At 42.3% G+C, this 17,545-nt stretch overlaps 1 protein-coding gene across 1 annotated transcript in view; it reads right to left on the bottom strand.

Annotated features, from left to right (window-relative positions):
- The window catches only part of LOC137327453 (bromodomain and WD repeat-containing protein 1-like), a 139,787-nt gene that overhangs the window by 67,946 nt on the left and 54,296 nt on the right, over positions 1-17,545 (bottom strand). Inside the window, exons 17-21 of the mRNA XM_067993293.1 lie at positions 16,798-17,023; positions 14,526-14,708; positions 7,508-7,691; positions 1,522-1,615; positions 147-290 (exon numbers count right to left, since the gene is read on the bottom strand). Coding sequence (XP_067849394.1) covers positions 147-290; positions 1,522-1,615; positions 7,508-7,691; positions 14,526-14,708; positions 16,798-17,023 — 831 coding nt within the window. The remainder of the gene's footprint in view (positions 1-146; positions 291-1,521; positions 1,616-7,507; positions 7,692-14,525; positions 14,709-16,797; positions 17,024-17,545) is intronic.

Genomic DNA, 17,545 nt, shown 5'->3' with positions numbered 1-17,545 from the left:
TTGAATCTGTCTACAGCCTTCCAGAATTAGGTATAAATCAAAGGTTGCTACTGTCTTCATAACTAAACTGAATCACTGTTACCAAATACGCAAATTAAATGAAATCGCTAGGTCTAGGACTAAAAAATGTGACTCCTGTGACTAACCTCTTCAGAGCTAACCTCTTCTGCTTCTTCATGGAAAAATTGAGCTAATTCTTCAACAGCAGCACGAGTTCGATATTTGTGCTGCTCACGACGCCGTGCCCTCATTTTTCTTTTTGTGTGTTCAGACAAGTCCAAGGAGTCATTCTAAAATGAAGATACAAAAAGGCAAATTTTTCAGTAACAAATCATAATGTACTGTGTGAAGAAGAAAAGATTGCAGATCAAAAAAAGCAGAGCATCGCAGTAAGAATATTTAAAAAGGTCACAGTGTATCAGAGCGGGGACAACACTAACGCCAACAGGTGAAAAATCTGAAAATGACATCATAGGCAACGCAGAGGAAGGAACAGCGGAGCCCGAATATAAGCTAAGTGTTCAATTATTTATTTACGCTTTAATATTTAACTATATAGTAGATTAAGGGGCTACTAAACTTAAAAGAAATACATGAGGCGAAGAGAAAAAACAAACTCAGCTTTAAGCAAATAGATGTAATTGGCTAAATATACCAAACTGAGAAATAGAACTAACAGAAACCAAATTAAATCCATCTGATAATCATAATTTAGTATTAAAAGTAAAAAGGAAAATAAAAATAAAGGAGATGTACTCTGATTGGCAGAATGTGACAAGTGGTGTTCCCCAGGGATCTGTACTGGGGCTTCAGCTTTTCACCATGTATATCAATGACTTGGATGAAGGAATAGAGGATTGCATATCCAAGTTTACAGATGACATTAAGATAGGAGGAACAGTAAGTTGTGTAGATGGGAGCAGGAAGTTATAAAGCGACAGACAGATTAAGTGGGTGGGCAAAACTGGCAGATGGAGTTCAGTGTGGGGAAGTGTGAGGTAATCCACTTTGGATCAAACAAAGACAAATTCAAATATTTTCTTAATGGCAGGAGACTAGAAATTGTGGACGAGCAAAGGGATTTTGGTGTCCAGGTAAGTAATTCACCAAAAGCTAATGCACAGATACAAAAAGTAATCAAAAAGGCTAATGGAATGTTGGCCTTTATCTCAAGAGGGTTGGTATACAAAGGGGAGGAAGTCATGCTTCTGTTGTACAGAGCCTTGGTCAGACCTCATCTGGAGCATTGTTCAGTTCTGGGCACTGCACCTCAAGAAAGATATACTGGATTTGGAGTTTAGGTACAGATCAGTGATGACCCAATTGAATGGCGGTTCAGGCTTGAGGAGCTGAATGGACCACTTCTGTTCCTCTGGTCACAAATTTTTGTATGTAATTTTTTCTTTTACGGTATACTTTGTATTGATAAGATACACATTATAGAAGCATCTTAGTGGCTCTTCAGTTTACATCTAATTTGTGCTCAATTCTTTCCTGTAACATTCCAGTTAAACCACCCACCCTTTGTGTAGAGTGAATTGGTCGTCTTCTCTTCTCTCTTGCATACAAGGCTATTTCCTCTTCACTTTTGGCAATCCTAAAATCTTCCTGCAAACTGAACAAAAGGAACAGATACATGTTCGTAGTCAGTCAAAAATGATCAAAGGAAAACTCCAGCAAAAGGCTTCACAATAGCATTCTTTTCAATTTTTTTCTTAAAATGTTAGTGTAGTTGACAATCCTGATTTGGAAGAGCTGGGGAGAGGGCTGGGGGGGGGGGGAGGTTGGCGGCGGCGGTTCACCACCTTCAGACCCAGGCATAAAATATGACTTTCAGCCTGTGTAATTGAACCATAGAACGATACGTTTCCCTGATGATGTCTTGGAAATGGAGCAAAGAGCCAGCCACATGCAACAGAATGTAACTTAGGATATAAACCCTCTGGGGTCAGCTGAGGTTCGGTGGTGGCACTCCCGCCTCTGAGTCAGAAGGTTGTGGGTTCAAGCCCCACTCCAGAGACTTCAACACAAAATATAGGCTGACACCCCAGTGCAAGACTGAGGGAGTGCTGCACTGTCGGAGGTGTCGTCTTTCGGATGAGACATTAAATCGAGGCCCCGTCTGCTCTCTTAGGAAGACATAAAAGATCCCAAGGCACTATTCGAAGAAGAGCAGAGGAGTTCTCCCTGGTGTCCTGGCCAATATTTACCCCTCAACCAACATTACTAAAAAGATTATCTGGTCATTATCACATTGCTGTTTGTGGAATCTTGCTGTGAGCAAATTGGCTACCATGTTTCCTACATTACAACAGTGACTACACTTCAAAATTACATCATTGGCTGTAAAGCGCATTGGGCATCCTGAAAGGAGCTATATAAATGCAAGTCTTTTTTTTTCTTTCTCGATTCCCTCTCTTTCCCCACCCCCGCCCTCCACCAACCAACAGTACCTTGACCATGCACCTCTTCTCAAATTTTCTACAGCACTCTCAAATGGCCACCAGAGGGTGTGAAACAACAGAATGGGAAGACCCTCTGACGTTACAGATTTACATCCTGCATTATTACTTCTATGCCTAGATTTTATGATTGGTGTTATTTATCCATTAATTTTAAATGGGTTAAAGCTGGCGTTAAAACAACACCAATTAGAATATTACAATCATAGAAAGGTTACAGCATGGAAGGAGGCCATTCGGCCGTGTCGGCTCTATGCAAGAGCAGTCCAGCTAGTCCCACTCCCCCGCCCTTTTGAAAGCCATGATTGAATCTGCCTCCACCACCCCCTCAGGCAGTGCATTCCAGATCCTAACCACTCGCTGTGTGAAAAAGTTTTTCCTCATGTCATAGAGTCATAGAGTTATACAGCACGGATAGAGGCCCTTCGGCCCATCGTGTCCGCGCCGGCCATCAAGCCCTGTCTACTCTAATCCCATATTCCAGCATTTGGTCCGTAGCCTTGTATGCTATGGCATTTCAAGTGCTCATCCAAATGCTTCTTGAATGTTGAGGGTTCCTGCCTCCACAACCCTTTCAGGCAGTGAGTTCCAGACTCCAACCACCCTCTGGGTGAAAAAGTTCTTTCTCAAATCCCCTCTAAACCTCCCGCCTTTTACCTTGAATCTATGTCCCCTTGTTATAGAACCCTCAACGAAGGGAAAAAGCTCCTTAGTATCCATCCTATCTGTGCCCCTCATAATTTTGTACACCTCAATCATGTCCCCCCTCAGCCTCCTCTGCTCCAAGGAAAACAAACCCAATCTTCCCAGTCTCTCTTCATAGCTGAAGCGCTCCAGCCCTGGTAACATCCTGGTGAATCTCCTCTGCACCCTCTCCAAAGCGATCACATCCTTCCTGTAGTGTGGCGACCAGAACTGCACACAGTACTCCAGCTGTGGCCTAACCAGTGTTTTATACAGCTCCATCATAACCTCCTTGCTCTTATATTCTATGCCTCGGCTAATAAAGGCAAGTATCCCATATGCCTTCTTTACCACCTTATCTACCTGTTCCGCCGCCTTCAGGGATCTGTGAACTTGCACACCAAGATCCCTCTGACCCTCTGTCTTGCCTAGGGTCCTCCCATTCATTGTGTATTCCCTTGCCTTGTTAGTCCCTCCAAAGTGCATCACCTCGCACTTTTCCGGGTTAAATTCCATTTGCCACTGTTCCGCCCATCTGACCAACCCATCTATATCGTCCTGCAGACTGAGGATATCCTCCTCGCTATTTACCACCCTACCAATTTTTGTATCATCAGCGAACTTACTGATCATACCTTTTACATTCATATCCAAGTCGTTAATGTAGACCACAAACAGCAAGGGACCCAGCACAGATCCCTGTGGTACCCCACTGGCCACAGGCTTCCAGTCACAAAAACAACCTTCGACCATCACCCTCTGCCTTCTGCCACTAAGCCAGTTTTATATCCAAAGTGCCAAGGCACCCTGGATTCCATGGGCTCGTACCTTCTTGACCAGTCTCCTGTGAGGGACTTTATCGAAGGCCTTACTGAAATCCATGTATACCACATCCACTGCGTTACCCTCATCCACACGCCTAGTCACCCCCTCAAAAAATTCAATCAAATTAGTCAGACATGATCTTCCCTTGACAAAGCCATGTTGACTATCCCTGATTAATCCTTGCTTCTCCAAGTGGAGACTAATTTTGTCCTTCAGAATTTTTTCCAATAATTTTCCTACCACTGATGTTAGGCTCACTGGCCTGTAGTTCCCCGGTTTTTCCCTACTCCCCTTCTTGAATAATGGTACTACATTAGCGGTTCTCCAGTCCTCTGGCACATCCCCTGTGGCCAGAGAGGTTCTGAATATATGTGTTAGAGCCCCCGCAATCTCCTCCTTTGCCTCACACAGTAGCCTGGGATACATTTCGTCCGGGCCTGGGGACTTATCCATTTTTAGGCCTGCTAAAACCGCCAATACCTCCTCCCGCTCGATGTTAATATGTTCGAGTATATCACCTTTGGTTCTTTTGCCAATCACCTTAAATCTATGTCCTCTGGTTCTTGACCCTTCCACGAATAGGAAGAGTTTCTCTCTATTTACTCTGTCTAGACCCATCGTGATTTTGAATACCTCTATTAAATCTCCTCTCAACCTTCTCTGTTCCAAGGAGAACAACCCCAGCTTCTCCTGACTATCCACGTAACTGAAGTCCCTCATCCCTGGAATCATTCTCGAAAACCTCTTTGGCACCCTCTCTAAGGCCTTCACATCCTTCCTAAAGTGCGGTGCCCAGAACGGGTCACAATACTCCAGTTGTGGCCAAATCAGTGTTTTACAAAAGTTCATAACTTCCTTACTTATGTATTCTATGCCTCTATTTATAAAGCCCACAATTCCATATGCTTTCTTAAACTGCTTTCTCAACCTGTCCTACCACCTTTAACGATATATGTTCCTGTGCCCCTTTAAAATTATGCCCTTTAGTTTACATTGCCTCTCCTCATTCTTCCTACCAAAATGTATCACCTCGCATTTTTCTGTGTTAAATTTCATCTGCCACGTATCCGCCCATGCCACCAGCCTGCCTATATCCTCTTGAAGTCTATCACTATCCTTCTCACTGTTCACTATCCTTCCGAGTTTTGTGTCATCTGCAAATTTTGAAATTGTGCCCTGTACACCCAAGTCCAAGTCATTAATATATATCAAGAAAAGTAGTCCTAGTGCCGACCCCTGGGGAACGCCACTGTACACTTCCCTCCAGTCCGAAAAGCAGCTGTTCACCACTACTCTGTTTCCTGTTACTTAGCCAAATCTGTATCCATGCTGCTACTGCCCCTTTTATTCCATGGGCTTGAATCTTGACAACAAGCCTATTATGCAACACTTTATCAAACGCCTTTTGAAAGTCCATATACACCACATCAACTGCATTGCCCTCATCGACCCTCTCTGTTAGCTCATCAAATTAGTTAAACACGATTTGCCTTTAACAAATCTGTGCTGGCTTTCCCTAATGAATACACACTTGTCCAAGTGACTGTTAATTCTGTCCCAGATTATCATTTCTAAAAGTTTCCCCACCACTGAGGTTAAACTAACTGGCCTGTAGTTGCTGGGTTTATCCTTACACCCTTTTTTCAACAAGGGTGTAACATTTGCAATTCTCCAGTCCTCTGGCACTACCCCCATATCTAAGGATTCTTGGCTTTGAAGTGTGAGTTTATTTGGCAGAGAGTCAGGAACACTTGTTTAGTGCTTCGGCTTCATTCATCATTACTGTTAAATCTGAGGAAGAGTTATTTGACAACAAAGAAACTGTTTTGAAGTTGAAATGCAAATTAAGTTAGATGTTCTAGATTAATGATTGAAAAGCAAAAGCCAATCATTCCTGATTAACAAGGGAGTCAAAGGTTATAGTAGGTAGACGGGAAAGTAGGGTTGAGGTCGCAATCAGATCAGCCATGATCTTATCAAATGGCAGAGCAGGCTCGAGGGGCCGAATGGCCTACTCCTGCTCTTAATTCGTATGTTCGTAAAAGGCAAAGTAGCGCAAAAGGGACATTTCAATTTTTTTTTATAAATCATTTTTTAAAAAATGTTACTGCAGGGTTGGAAAGGAGAAAAATTAGCAGTATCATATCTCAACCTGTTCTGCAGCAATAAGTATGGAATGCGGCCTATCTTGAGTATGACACTCGGGAGAAGCGTGTAACCTGGACCTCCTACCTGAATGAGGCAGCAAAGAAGCAGGGAGGACAAGAGATCATTAAAAATAATGTTCAGAAGAATAGAAAGAAAAATGAGTAAGATTAAATTTATTACCGCAGAATTATATGTCAGATCTCAAGCTCTATGGCCTCATAGATCTCTGATGCATTTGAACAGTAATTCCATGCAATATAGGTAATGGAAATCTCATTCACTATTCGTTTGTGCAACTATCGCAACACGTCATTCGGAACACAAGTAGCTGTCAAACAGAATCTTCTGATCTTAGTCATTCTCACATGGTTATATGATAGCTCCAACTGCAGGTATGAAAAGATTTGCACGACTACACCTCAGTAATTGGAGAACTGTAGGGTGATTCCCACCCCAAAGTTACTTTAAGCATAAACAAAAACCTATGAAATCATGCAGCTTTATCAACTCTCAAGGCTCCACAATATCATTTGTGATACGAACACTGAACCCAACAAACGCTATTATACTGTGACTGTCAATCTCAAATTGATAGCTACACTATCAAAATGCAACCAGCACTACTTATTTAAACTGCTTGGCTGCAAACCAGACTGTGATGGCCAGGAGAACCCTGCCTCATTCAGTACATTTTATACATCAATGCAGCGAATGTGGGAATGACCCCATCCTCAAAATGTTACCAAAATAAGCTCTGCTAAAGTTGAAGTATCCAGACGGTCCATTGGACCTCCTGAACATATATTAAATTAAGCTTCATAACACACTGGTGTTACATTTCACATGGTCAAGTCAAAGCAGTGTAAGACAAACTTATCCAGGGTAAATTCACAACACTCTCTCGCGAGTCATATCAACACCTGACTCTGGAGTTATACTGTTAATTTTTGTACTGCAAGTCAAGCAATCAATTGCACTGGATAACAGAGCACCATTTTTACCTCGGGAAACCAACCTTAATCTACTCCACACAGATGAACCGAAAATCTTTCAATAGCTTTGAACAGTCCTAACTGACAAATCCCAGTAGTCTCAACTCTGTTCCCAGTAGATGACTGTCCATTGTCCTAAAATTACCCTCATAGTAAACACAACTGACACTCACCAGAAAATAATATATCCCATTGATAATATAAACCAGGGTACAAAGGAAATGGAGAAAAGTACAAGAATCCCCTTCTTAAGGTAGACTTTACTGCATTTTCTTTTTACTGCAGAAGGGGACAAAAGGAGAAGGGAAAAAAACCCACTCCAATACATTTGGCAAGGTAAAGCAATAAATCATATCCAATGACCGATTTCAGATATTTGCTGTAATAAATCCATACCTGTTCACACCAGGTGGTATATCTGGTACTACCACTCTTCGTTTCCAGGCCATGATATCTCTTTCTGTGGCTATTTGACTACGGGGAGCGTTGTGATGCATCTGGCGAACACCTTCAATCTGCCCACTACGACGCAATCCCACATTTGGTGGTGACAGAATATCAGAGCTTGAGTTCCTTAAAGCTTGAAAAAACAAAATACAGTATTAACAAGGACACAATAACCTTTAGTATTTTAATCATCAAATTTTGACGGCTTGTCATGTGACATATGCAGTTAACTTTAATATCTGTGCTCTTTTGTTTTGTAATTCAGTTGGCTGAAAATGCATTTCAGTACAAAGTAAATCCATAATTAGTCAGTCAGTTAAGAGTTCAATAATACACTTCACCCGTATCAGTATCTTTTCAAGTAATTCATTTTTTATAAATGTGTTAAGAAAATGAAAAGCATCAATACACGAACTGCAAAACAACTAGAAATACTTGAAATACACAGCAGGTCCACCAGCATTTGAAAAAGAAGACAGGGTCTGCTACAAATGGAGGCTCTTAACATTAAACTTTTCTTTTTCTTTTGAACCTACTTTGTATTTCCAGCATTTTGTGTTTTGATAATGGTGTGTTCCATAGGATAGAAGACTTACCATGAACAGGACAAGATTTCATACAACCTATAGCACAGAAGCCCAACTGGACCATGCTGGTGTGTAAACTCCACCACGAGCCTCCTCCCACTCTAATTACTTCTTCCCACCGTATCCCACTATTCCCTCATGTATGCATCAAGCCGCCTCCTAAATGCAACAATGTTATCTGTTTCAACTACTCCATGTGGCATCGAATTCCAGTCTCACCACTCTGTGCAAAGAAATGCTTCCTCAATTCTTTATCTGATCTGTAACTGGCCATCATATATTTATGCTCCCCGTTCTGGATACATTCTCAAGTGGAAACAGTTTCTCCACATCCACCTTAACGAACCACTTCATAATTTTAAAAGATCTCAATCAGGTCTCCTCATACTCTTTTTCAAACAAAAAGACAGAAACATAGAAAATGGGAGCAAGAGTCGGCCATTTGGCCTGTCAGGCCTGCTCCGCCATTCAAAATGATCATGGCTGATCGTCTAACTCAGTACCCTGTTCCCGCTTTTTCCCCATATCCCTTGATCCCATTAGCATTAAGAAATATATCTATCTCCTTCTTGAATACATCTAATGACTTGGCCTCCACTGCCTTCTGTGGTAGAGAATTCCACAGGTTCACCACCCTCTGAGTGAAGAAATTTCTCCTCATCTTGGTTCTAAATGGCATACCCCATATCCTGAGACTGAACCCTGGTTCTGGACTCCCCAGCCATCGGTGACATCCTCCCTGCATCTAGTCTGTCTAGTCCTGTTAGAATTTTATATGTTTCGATGAGATCACCTCTCATTCTTCTAAACTCTAGTGAATATAGGCCTAGTCAACCCAATCTCTCCTCATACGTCACTCCTGCCATCCCAGGAATCAGTCTGGTAAACATCCGTTGCACTCCCTCCATGGCAAGGATATCCTTCCTCAAATAGGGAGACCAAAACTGCACACAACACTCCAGATGTGGTCTCACCAAGGTCCCATACAACTGCAGTAAAACATCCCTGTTCCTGTACTCAAATCCTCTTGCAATGAAGGCCAACATACCATTCTCCTTCCTAACTGCTTGCTGCACCTGGTGTACAAGGACACATCCCCCTTTCCCAATTTATCACCAGATAATAATCTGCCTTTCTGCTTTTATAACCAAAGTGGATAACCTCACATTTATCCACGTTATACTGCATCTGCCATGTTCTTGCCCACTCACCCAACTTGTCTCAATCACATTGGAGCCTCCTTGCATCCTCCTCACAGCTCACATTCCACCCCAGCTTTGTGTCGTCTGCAAACTTGGAAATGTTACATTTAGTTCCCTCATCCAAATCATTGATATATATTGTGAATAGCTGGGGCCCAAGCACTGATCCCTGTGGTACCCCACTAGTCACTGCCTGCCACCCGGAAAAAGGCCCGTTTATTCTTACTCTCTGTTTCCTGTCTGTCAACCAATTCTCAATCCATGCCAGTATATTCCTCCCAATCCCATGTGCTTTAATTTTGCACACTAACCTCGTGTGGGACCTTATCAAAAGCCTTCTGAAAATCCAAATACACCACACCCAACTGGTCATCCCCTATCTATTCTACCAGTTACATCCTCAAAAAACTCCACTAGATTTGTTAAGCATGATTTCCCTTTCATTAACCCATGCTGACTTTGTCCAATCCCGTTAATGCCTTCCAAGTGTTCTGTTACCACATCTTTAATAATAGACTCTAGTATTTACCACGCTACTGATGTTAAGCTAACTGGCCTGTAATTCACTGTTTTTTTCTCTCCCTCCTTTTTTTTTAAAATAGTGGGGTTACATTTGCCACCCTCCAATCTGTAGGAACTGTTCCAGTCTATAGAATTTTGGAAGATGATCACCAATGTATCCACTATTTCCAGGGCCACTTCCTTTAGTACTCTGGGATGCAGATTGTCAGGTCTTGGGGATTTGTCAGCCTTTAGCCCCATTAATTTCCCTAGCACTTTTTTTTTTGCTAATACTGGTTTCCTTCAGTTCCTCCCTCTCACTGGACCCTTGGTTCCCTAACATTTCCGGAAGGTTATTTGTGTCCTCCTTTGTGAAGACAGAACCAAAGTATGTGTTTAATTGTTCTGCCATTTCTTTGTTCCCCATTATAATTTCCCCCATTTCTGACTGTAAGGGACCTACATTTGTCTTCACTAATCTTTTTCACTTGACATATTTATAGAAGCTTTTACAGTCAGTTTTTATGTCCCTGCTAGTTTACTCTCATACTCTCTTTTTCCCCTCTTAATCAATCTTTTTGACCTCCTTTGCTGAATTCTAAACTGCTCCCAATCCTCACGCTTGCCGCTTTTTCTGGCAATTATATATGTCGCCTCTTTGGATCCAGTACTATCCCTAATTTCTTTTGTAAGCCATGGTTGAGCCAGCTTTCCTGTTTTATTTTTGCGCCAGACAGGAATGAATAATTGTTGTAATTCCGGCACACGTTCTTTAAATATTAGCCATTGCCTATCCACCGTCATCCCTTTTAGTAAAGTTCCCCAATCTGTCATAGCCAACTCGCACCTCATACTTTTGTAATTTCCTTCATTTAGATTCAGGACCATAGTTTTGGATTCAACTACTTCCCTCTCCATCTTAATGAGGAATTGTATCATGTTATGGTCGCTCTTCCCTAAGGGACCCGCACAAGATTATTAATTAATCCTTTCTCATTGCACAATACCCAGTCTAGGATCGCCTGTGCTCTAGTTTGTTCCTCAACGTATTGGTCTAGAAAACCATCACGTACACATTCCAGGAATTCCTCCCCCACAGTATTATTGCTAATTTGGTTTGACCAATCTATATGTAAATTAAAATCAACCATGATTATAGTTGTACCCTTCTTGCATGCATCTCTGATTTCCTGTTTAATGCCCTCCCCTACATCTCCACTACTGTTTGGGGGCCTATAGACAACCCCCACCAACATTTTCTGCCCCTTGGTGTTTCTTAGCTCCACCCGTACAGATTCCACATCGTGATTTTCTGAGCCAATATCCTTCCTCACTATTGCAAATTGATTTCCTCCTTTACAACAACGCTACCCGACCTCCTTTCCCTTTTTGCCTGTCCTTCCTAAATATTGAATACTCCTGGATGTTCATCTCCCATCCTTGGTCACCCTGTAGCCATGTCTCCGTAATCACAACCATATCATAACCGTTAATATCTATCTGCGTTGTTAATTCATCTACCTTATTGCGAATGCTCCGCACATTAAGACACAATGCCTTTAGACTTGTCTTGTTAAGATTGCTAGTCATCTTAGTTTTATTTTGCATTATGGCCCTATTTGTTTTTCACCCTTGTTTTCTCTGCCTTCCACTGTTGCTACTTCCCTTTGTGTCTTTTGTTTCTATCCTTGTTTCCCCCTCCTCTGTCTCCCTGCTCAGGTTCCCATCCTCCTGCCATTCTAGTTTAAATCTTCCCCAACAGCACTAGCAAACATCCCCATGAGGACATCGGTCCCAGTCCTGATAGGGTGTAACCCATCCCGCTTGCACAGGTCCCACCTTCCTAATGTCCCAGGAATCTAAATCCCTCCCTCTTACACTATCCCTGCAGCCACACATTCATCAGGTCTATTCTCCTGTTCGTATACTCACTAGCACATGGCACTGGTAGTAATCCTGAGATCACCACCTTTGAGGTCCTGCTTTTTAATTTACCTCCTAACTCTTTAAATTCACCTTGCAAGACCTCATCCCTTTTTTTAAAAAAAACTTACGTCGTTGGTACAGATATGGACTACGACTACTGGCTGTTCACCCTCCCCCTCCAGAATGCCCTGCAGCCGCTCCGTGACATCCTTGACCCTAGCACCAGGGAGGCAACATACCATCCTGGAGTCACATTGCGGCCGCAGAAACGCCTATCTGTTCCCCTTACAATTGAATCCCCCATCACTATACCCTGCCACTCTTATTCCTCCTCTCCTGTGCAGCAGAGCCACCCGTGGTGCCAAGAACTTGGCTCTTGATGCTTTCCCCTGATAAGCCATCTCCCCCAACAGTATCCAAAGCGGTATATCTGTTTGAGCGAGATGGCCCCAAGGGACTCCCGCACTACCTGCCTAGTCCTTCTACTCCTCCTGGTGGTCACCCACTTCTTTTTTGCCTGCGTATTCTTTACCTGCGGTGTGACCACCTCACTGAACGTACTATCCACAATAATCTCAGCATCGCGGATGCTCCACAGTGAATCCACCCGCAGCTCTAGCTCCGAAGTACGGTTAGTCAGTAGCTGCAGGTGGACACACTTCCTGCACACGTAGTCGCCAGGGACACCAGTAGTGTCCATGACTTCCCACATAGCACAGGAGGAGCATATCACGGGTGCGAGCTCTGCTGCCATTACTTGCCTTAGATTAAGCTTGTTAGTTACTCCCTTTGAAGAGTTTACTCCTTTAAATTACTCTTAATTTAGAGAATGTTAACTACATCAGGGACCTTGATTCACTAAAAAAACACTACTTGCTATAAGAGCTGCAGACCTTACCTTTCTTTTTACTTTAGTTACTGCAGAATTGTAGAAATACTCACCTGAACCTACTTACCAATCAGCTGCCTCCCCTGCGCCGCGTCACTTTTTCACTGATGACGTCACCTCTGGAACTCCACCGCTGGTCCCAGTTTAGCACTTCCGCTCTCGGGCCCTCCTTTACCCACCTCCAATCTCGCTTAGCTCAGCTCTCCCCTCCCACTCTCTGGCCCTCCTTTATCCGCTTCCGATTTTGCTTAGCTCCAGCCCCAGCCTGCTGAATCTTTACCGATTGTTGCTTCCTCTCAATTCTGGTAAAGCCCTATAAATCTTTTTTGCACTTTTTGTAGTATGGAGACCAGAACAGCACACGGTACTCCAAGTATTGGCTAACCAAGGTTCTAAATAAATGTAACATTACCTCCCTGATTTTGTATTCTATTCCTCTAGAAAATGAACCCCAGCGCTTTGCACTCTTTATGGTCTTATCAGATAAAGGCGTAGGCAGGAAATCAGCTCTAACTAAGGCTGTAAAGGCAATCAGATGTTTTTAAAACAGAAAGCTGTTTGTGGAAGCTTTTGCCATGCTGAGAAGGAAGATGCAGTCGTGTAGTTAGCAGTTACTTTATTTGAAGTTAAGAATACCAACTGATGTGGGGAAGTGCAGCTTGTTCATTATTTTGTACTGTTATGTGAAGACAAGTTATGCTGATTGAGGTAAATGAATCTGATCATAACTGATGCTCAACATGTTCATTCAATGTGAAATAAAGCAGCATATCTATTTGTGTCTATCCTTGTCTTACTAAGTGTTTTCTTGGTCTGCCTTCAAAGAGATTGAAGAAGCACAAGTGCGAAAAACATTTTAAATCATATGGGGATATTGTTGTTATACCCTCGGGTTACGATATCGTACAGTTCGAAATAGTCAGTATGCACACACTCCTAAGCACAAGATGCTCAGACCAATTATGGGAGTGGCTACCATCGCTGTACCCAAGATAATATCTAAGGCAAGTCCCTGAATATAATAATATTAGAAATATATAATTATGTAGGTAGAATATTGTATGTAATGTACTATTTAACCTCTAACTCACTGTGGACCCAATTTTTAAAAATCACAGTTTGCCACAAAAAAACCCACACTTCACAAAAATATCAACAATTAATCTTTAGGCTACTGACAGATTCTTCAGGCTGACTTTTTGTTTTGAATTAAAACTCACACACTGACACTGAAATAAAACATGCTACAATAAAGTTACTTAAATGACAGGAGTAGCTTTATAACTGTATAAAACTAAAACTAAGCTAAAAATTTAAATAAAAACATTTATTTTTGGTTAGTTTTCCCTATTCCCTCCCCCCCCAATTCTGTTTTGTACATTTATCCACTTCATAAAATTATAACTGGTTTTATTACTTTGTTTAAAAATAATTTCACATAACTTCAAGCCTTATTTTCTATGCTACCCAGAAACATTGTTCATTTTGAAGGTGCAAAAAAAATGTTTTCAGCCAACTGGGGTCCAGAACTCTTAGCAGTGGAATGTCAAATATATTTTAAAACATCAGACACACACTCCTCTTGCAATGTGCACGTGCGTGCGTGTGAACAAGATTCAGGCATCTCCACAGCAGGGCGGGTTAAAATAAAGTACAGCATTTTCAAACAATTAGAGAGTTAAATGGCACCATGTTGTCCTGTTGTACAAAGTTAAATTACTCTATATGACCAGACACACGTGAATAAATAAAGCACACAAATTTTCACACTTAGTTGGTTTTACGTTTCTCTAATATTTTAGTTTGCTATTTGCATACAATGGGCTCTTTGGGGACAATTCATTTAATAACATAAGCTGTACCTCTTGCAGGTGTACTGATCCTGTTGTGGGGACTATTTGGCTCATGTTGTTCGGCTCCCACCCGCTGGTCTTGCTCCTGTTGTAAATGTCGGATTATGCCATCCAGAACACTAAGCTCCATGTTCTGCTCATCTTGGTCACTTGTTTGCTGCCCAATCACTTGCTCCACAACATCACCATCACCTATTAACACACCAACATTAGGCAGATATTTAAAAGAACCTCTTCATAAACAGGCCAAACAGTGGTTTGAAGCAGAAGGGGGCACTAAAAAAAAACCAACATGAAAGGTGGAAAAGTTAATTGAAACAAAGTGACTCTTTCCACATTTATATTCACATATACAGTTCCATTCTGACAGCCAAGAATCAAGTGTCCTGATTCTTATTGACATACAAGTGCTGCACGTTCAGTATTTAGCCTACCTGGATCAACAGGATTGCAATATACATGCAACAAAAAAAATAATCATATGTGCTGATAAAGTCACAACATACACAAACTACAACCGGAAACAGAAAAATTGAACTACACTGTGTAATGAAGGAATAGCAGTGGATAACTCAACATTAGGTCAGCAGCTCAAAACTCCCTCACCAGGTGGGTTTCAGAACCAATGACCCAGATATTAACAGGGAGGCAGAAAGGACGCAGGGGAGCCCAGTAGCGAGAGACGAACCCAGCAAGGCCAGGGACTTGGAGGCCCAGCCGATCTTAACGCAATTGGGGGGAGGAAGGTTAAGGCTGCGATCGCGGGGGGGTGGGGGGAAAGAGGGGAAGAGGAGGAAGGCTGAGACAGCAATCAGGAAGGGGACAATCGAGGCTGGGGAGGCTGAAACCTTCCTTGAGAGGCCTTGGTGGGGGGGGGGGGGGGGGGGGGGGAGCACTCCTGCTCCTCCTAGCCCACCAGGAGCTTAAAACCAGGGTGTGCGCTGGGGGTGCGGGGGAGGGGAAGGTGAGGGGGGAAAGAGGAAGGCTGAGGCACTGAGCGGGAAGAGGAAGTTCTAAAATTTATCTGGGCCTCTACTGGCCAGTCGGCTCCTCCCGCCGTGTTGCTGCTGCCAGGCAGCAGACAGCGCGGGACTCCCAGTGTTGATGTTACAAGTAAGTCGCGGCAACAATGGGGCTGCAGCTCTTGCATGTAAAGTAGGCTCCACCTGCTTTTAGTGGAAGCCTCATCCAGGACCTGAATCGTCGTCGTAAATATTACTGCAGCCGGGAACGGGGTTGGATTGCTCGATCCCGTTATTTTAACCCCCACCCCGGTTAAAATCAAGGCCAATGATTCCACAAAATCAGAGTCCATCTTCCGAACTCTATTAGCATTTTTATTTGCATAATGACCGATTTATACAATAACAATGAACAGGATTTATAAAGATGAGATCAGCAGTAATGAAGAGACATCCCAGGCAATGGCATTTGCATTGTAAATCAACCAAAATGAAGTGGCTTACATCAAGAATGAATAGTTACCAAGTAGCAGCATGGCTCAGTGGTAGCACTCTTGCCTCAGTCATATGATTGTGGGTTCGAGCCCCACTCAAGAGACTTGAGTACATAATATAGGCTGGCACTTCAGTGCAGTACTTGCTGCACTATTGAAGTTGCCGTCTTTCAGATGAGACATTAAACTGAGGATCCGTCAGCCTCTCAGGTTGACGTAAAAGATCCTAAGGAACTATTTGAAAAAGAGCAGGGGATTTCTCCCGGTGTCCTGGCCAACATTAATCAGTCAACCAACACCTAAAACTGATGATCTGGTCATTTATTTGACTGCTGTTTGAGGGACCTTGCTGTGTGCAAATTGGATGCTGTTGTTTCTTACATTACAACAGTGACAACACTTCAAAAGTGCTTCACTGGCTTTGGGATGTCCTGAGGTCATGAAAAGTGCAATATTAATACAAGTTCATTCTTTCTTACTGTGGAAAACACCTCACAGTCACTTTTTAAAAATTATATACAGAAATCCTAAATAACATGGCATAGCACATGCAGAAAATGGATAGCAAAACGTACTTCGCATTTCGTAAGGGACAAATTGCACAAAATCAAAACTGAAGCAAAACTAAAGCTACAAACTTTAATAATGCCTGTTTGTTCAGTCAGTAGATGAAGACAGGACTTAATCGATACCATTATTTAATGAATATATAGTAAAAAAGCAGTGTTATGTTCTGTTTAATCATTTGATTTATAGAAGAGGTACTGAAACTCTTATTTTTAAAAAAGGTCTTCCTGCGCTTTTCTACCAAATTAAGCCACTTACTCGTTGCCACATATCCTAGCTGTGGTATGAGCTGCTCATCTAGACAATTCTCACGTCCTGGCACCAATCGCTGGTATTCTGTTCGATGAGGATTTCCATCCACGTCCACTAGGAATGGTGGTGGCATGAGATGGGGAGCCTGTTGAGTCTGCTCATCCAAGACAAAATTGTTCCCATCACGAATTAGTGGCCGATAGTCAGTATGGAAAAACATCTGCTCTGGAATCTGTAAACGAAGCAAATTTTTACACATCTGATTCCATCCAAAGCAACTTGCTTTCCAACTTGCACAATAAAATGCCTTAGCAAGCAAACAAAACTATGCTGTACTGCAAACTTATTTCAACATGGATTTTATTTTTATTATTCAGCTTTATGTTTGCTGATCATCTTACTGGCATACATATACAGGTGAGAATATTTAAATCCAAGTGTGCTGTAACAAAATTTAGTCCACACCAAATCACTTGCTTTGCAGCACACTTCATTTTGATCATTCTTACCGCAATTTAATTAATGCCATTTTCACTAGAACTGCAAATTTGTCATCGGCAAAATTTTATGTAATGTGTTCAAGACAACTTTTTCTTTCTTTTCAACTTTCTATCCTACTCAAAAGAAGCAACTCTTGATGCAATATGGTCCAAGAGGCCATTCTTCATGTTTACATCTAGACAAATGCCATCTTGTCCAAAACCCTGCCACCTACAGCGTGTCATGCACTAGGTCTCACTCACTCATCACCCTT

Source organism: Heptranchias perlo, chromosome 11, assembly GCF_035084215.1.
Source record: "Heptranchias perlo isolate sHepPer1 chromosome 11, sHepPer1.hap1, whole genome shotgun sequence".
Lineage (NCBI taxonomy): Eukaryota > Metazoa > Chordata > Chondrichthyes > Hexanchiformes > Hexanchidae > Heptranchias > Heptranchias perlo.
This window is presented reverse-complemented; position numbering and strand designations above follow the sequence as displayed.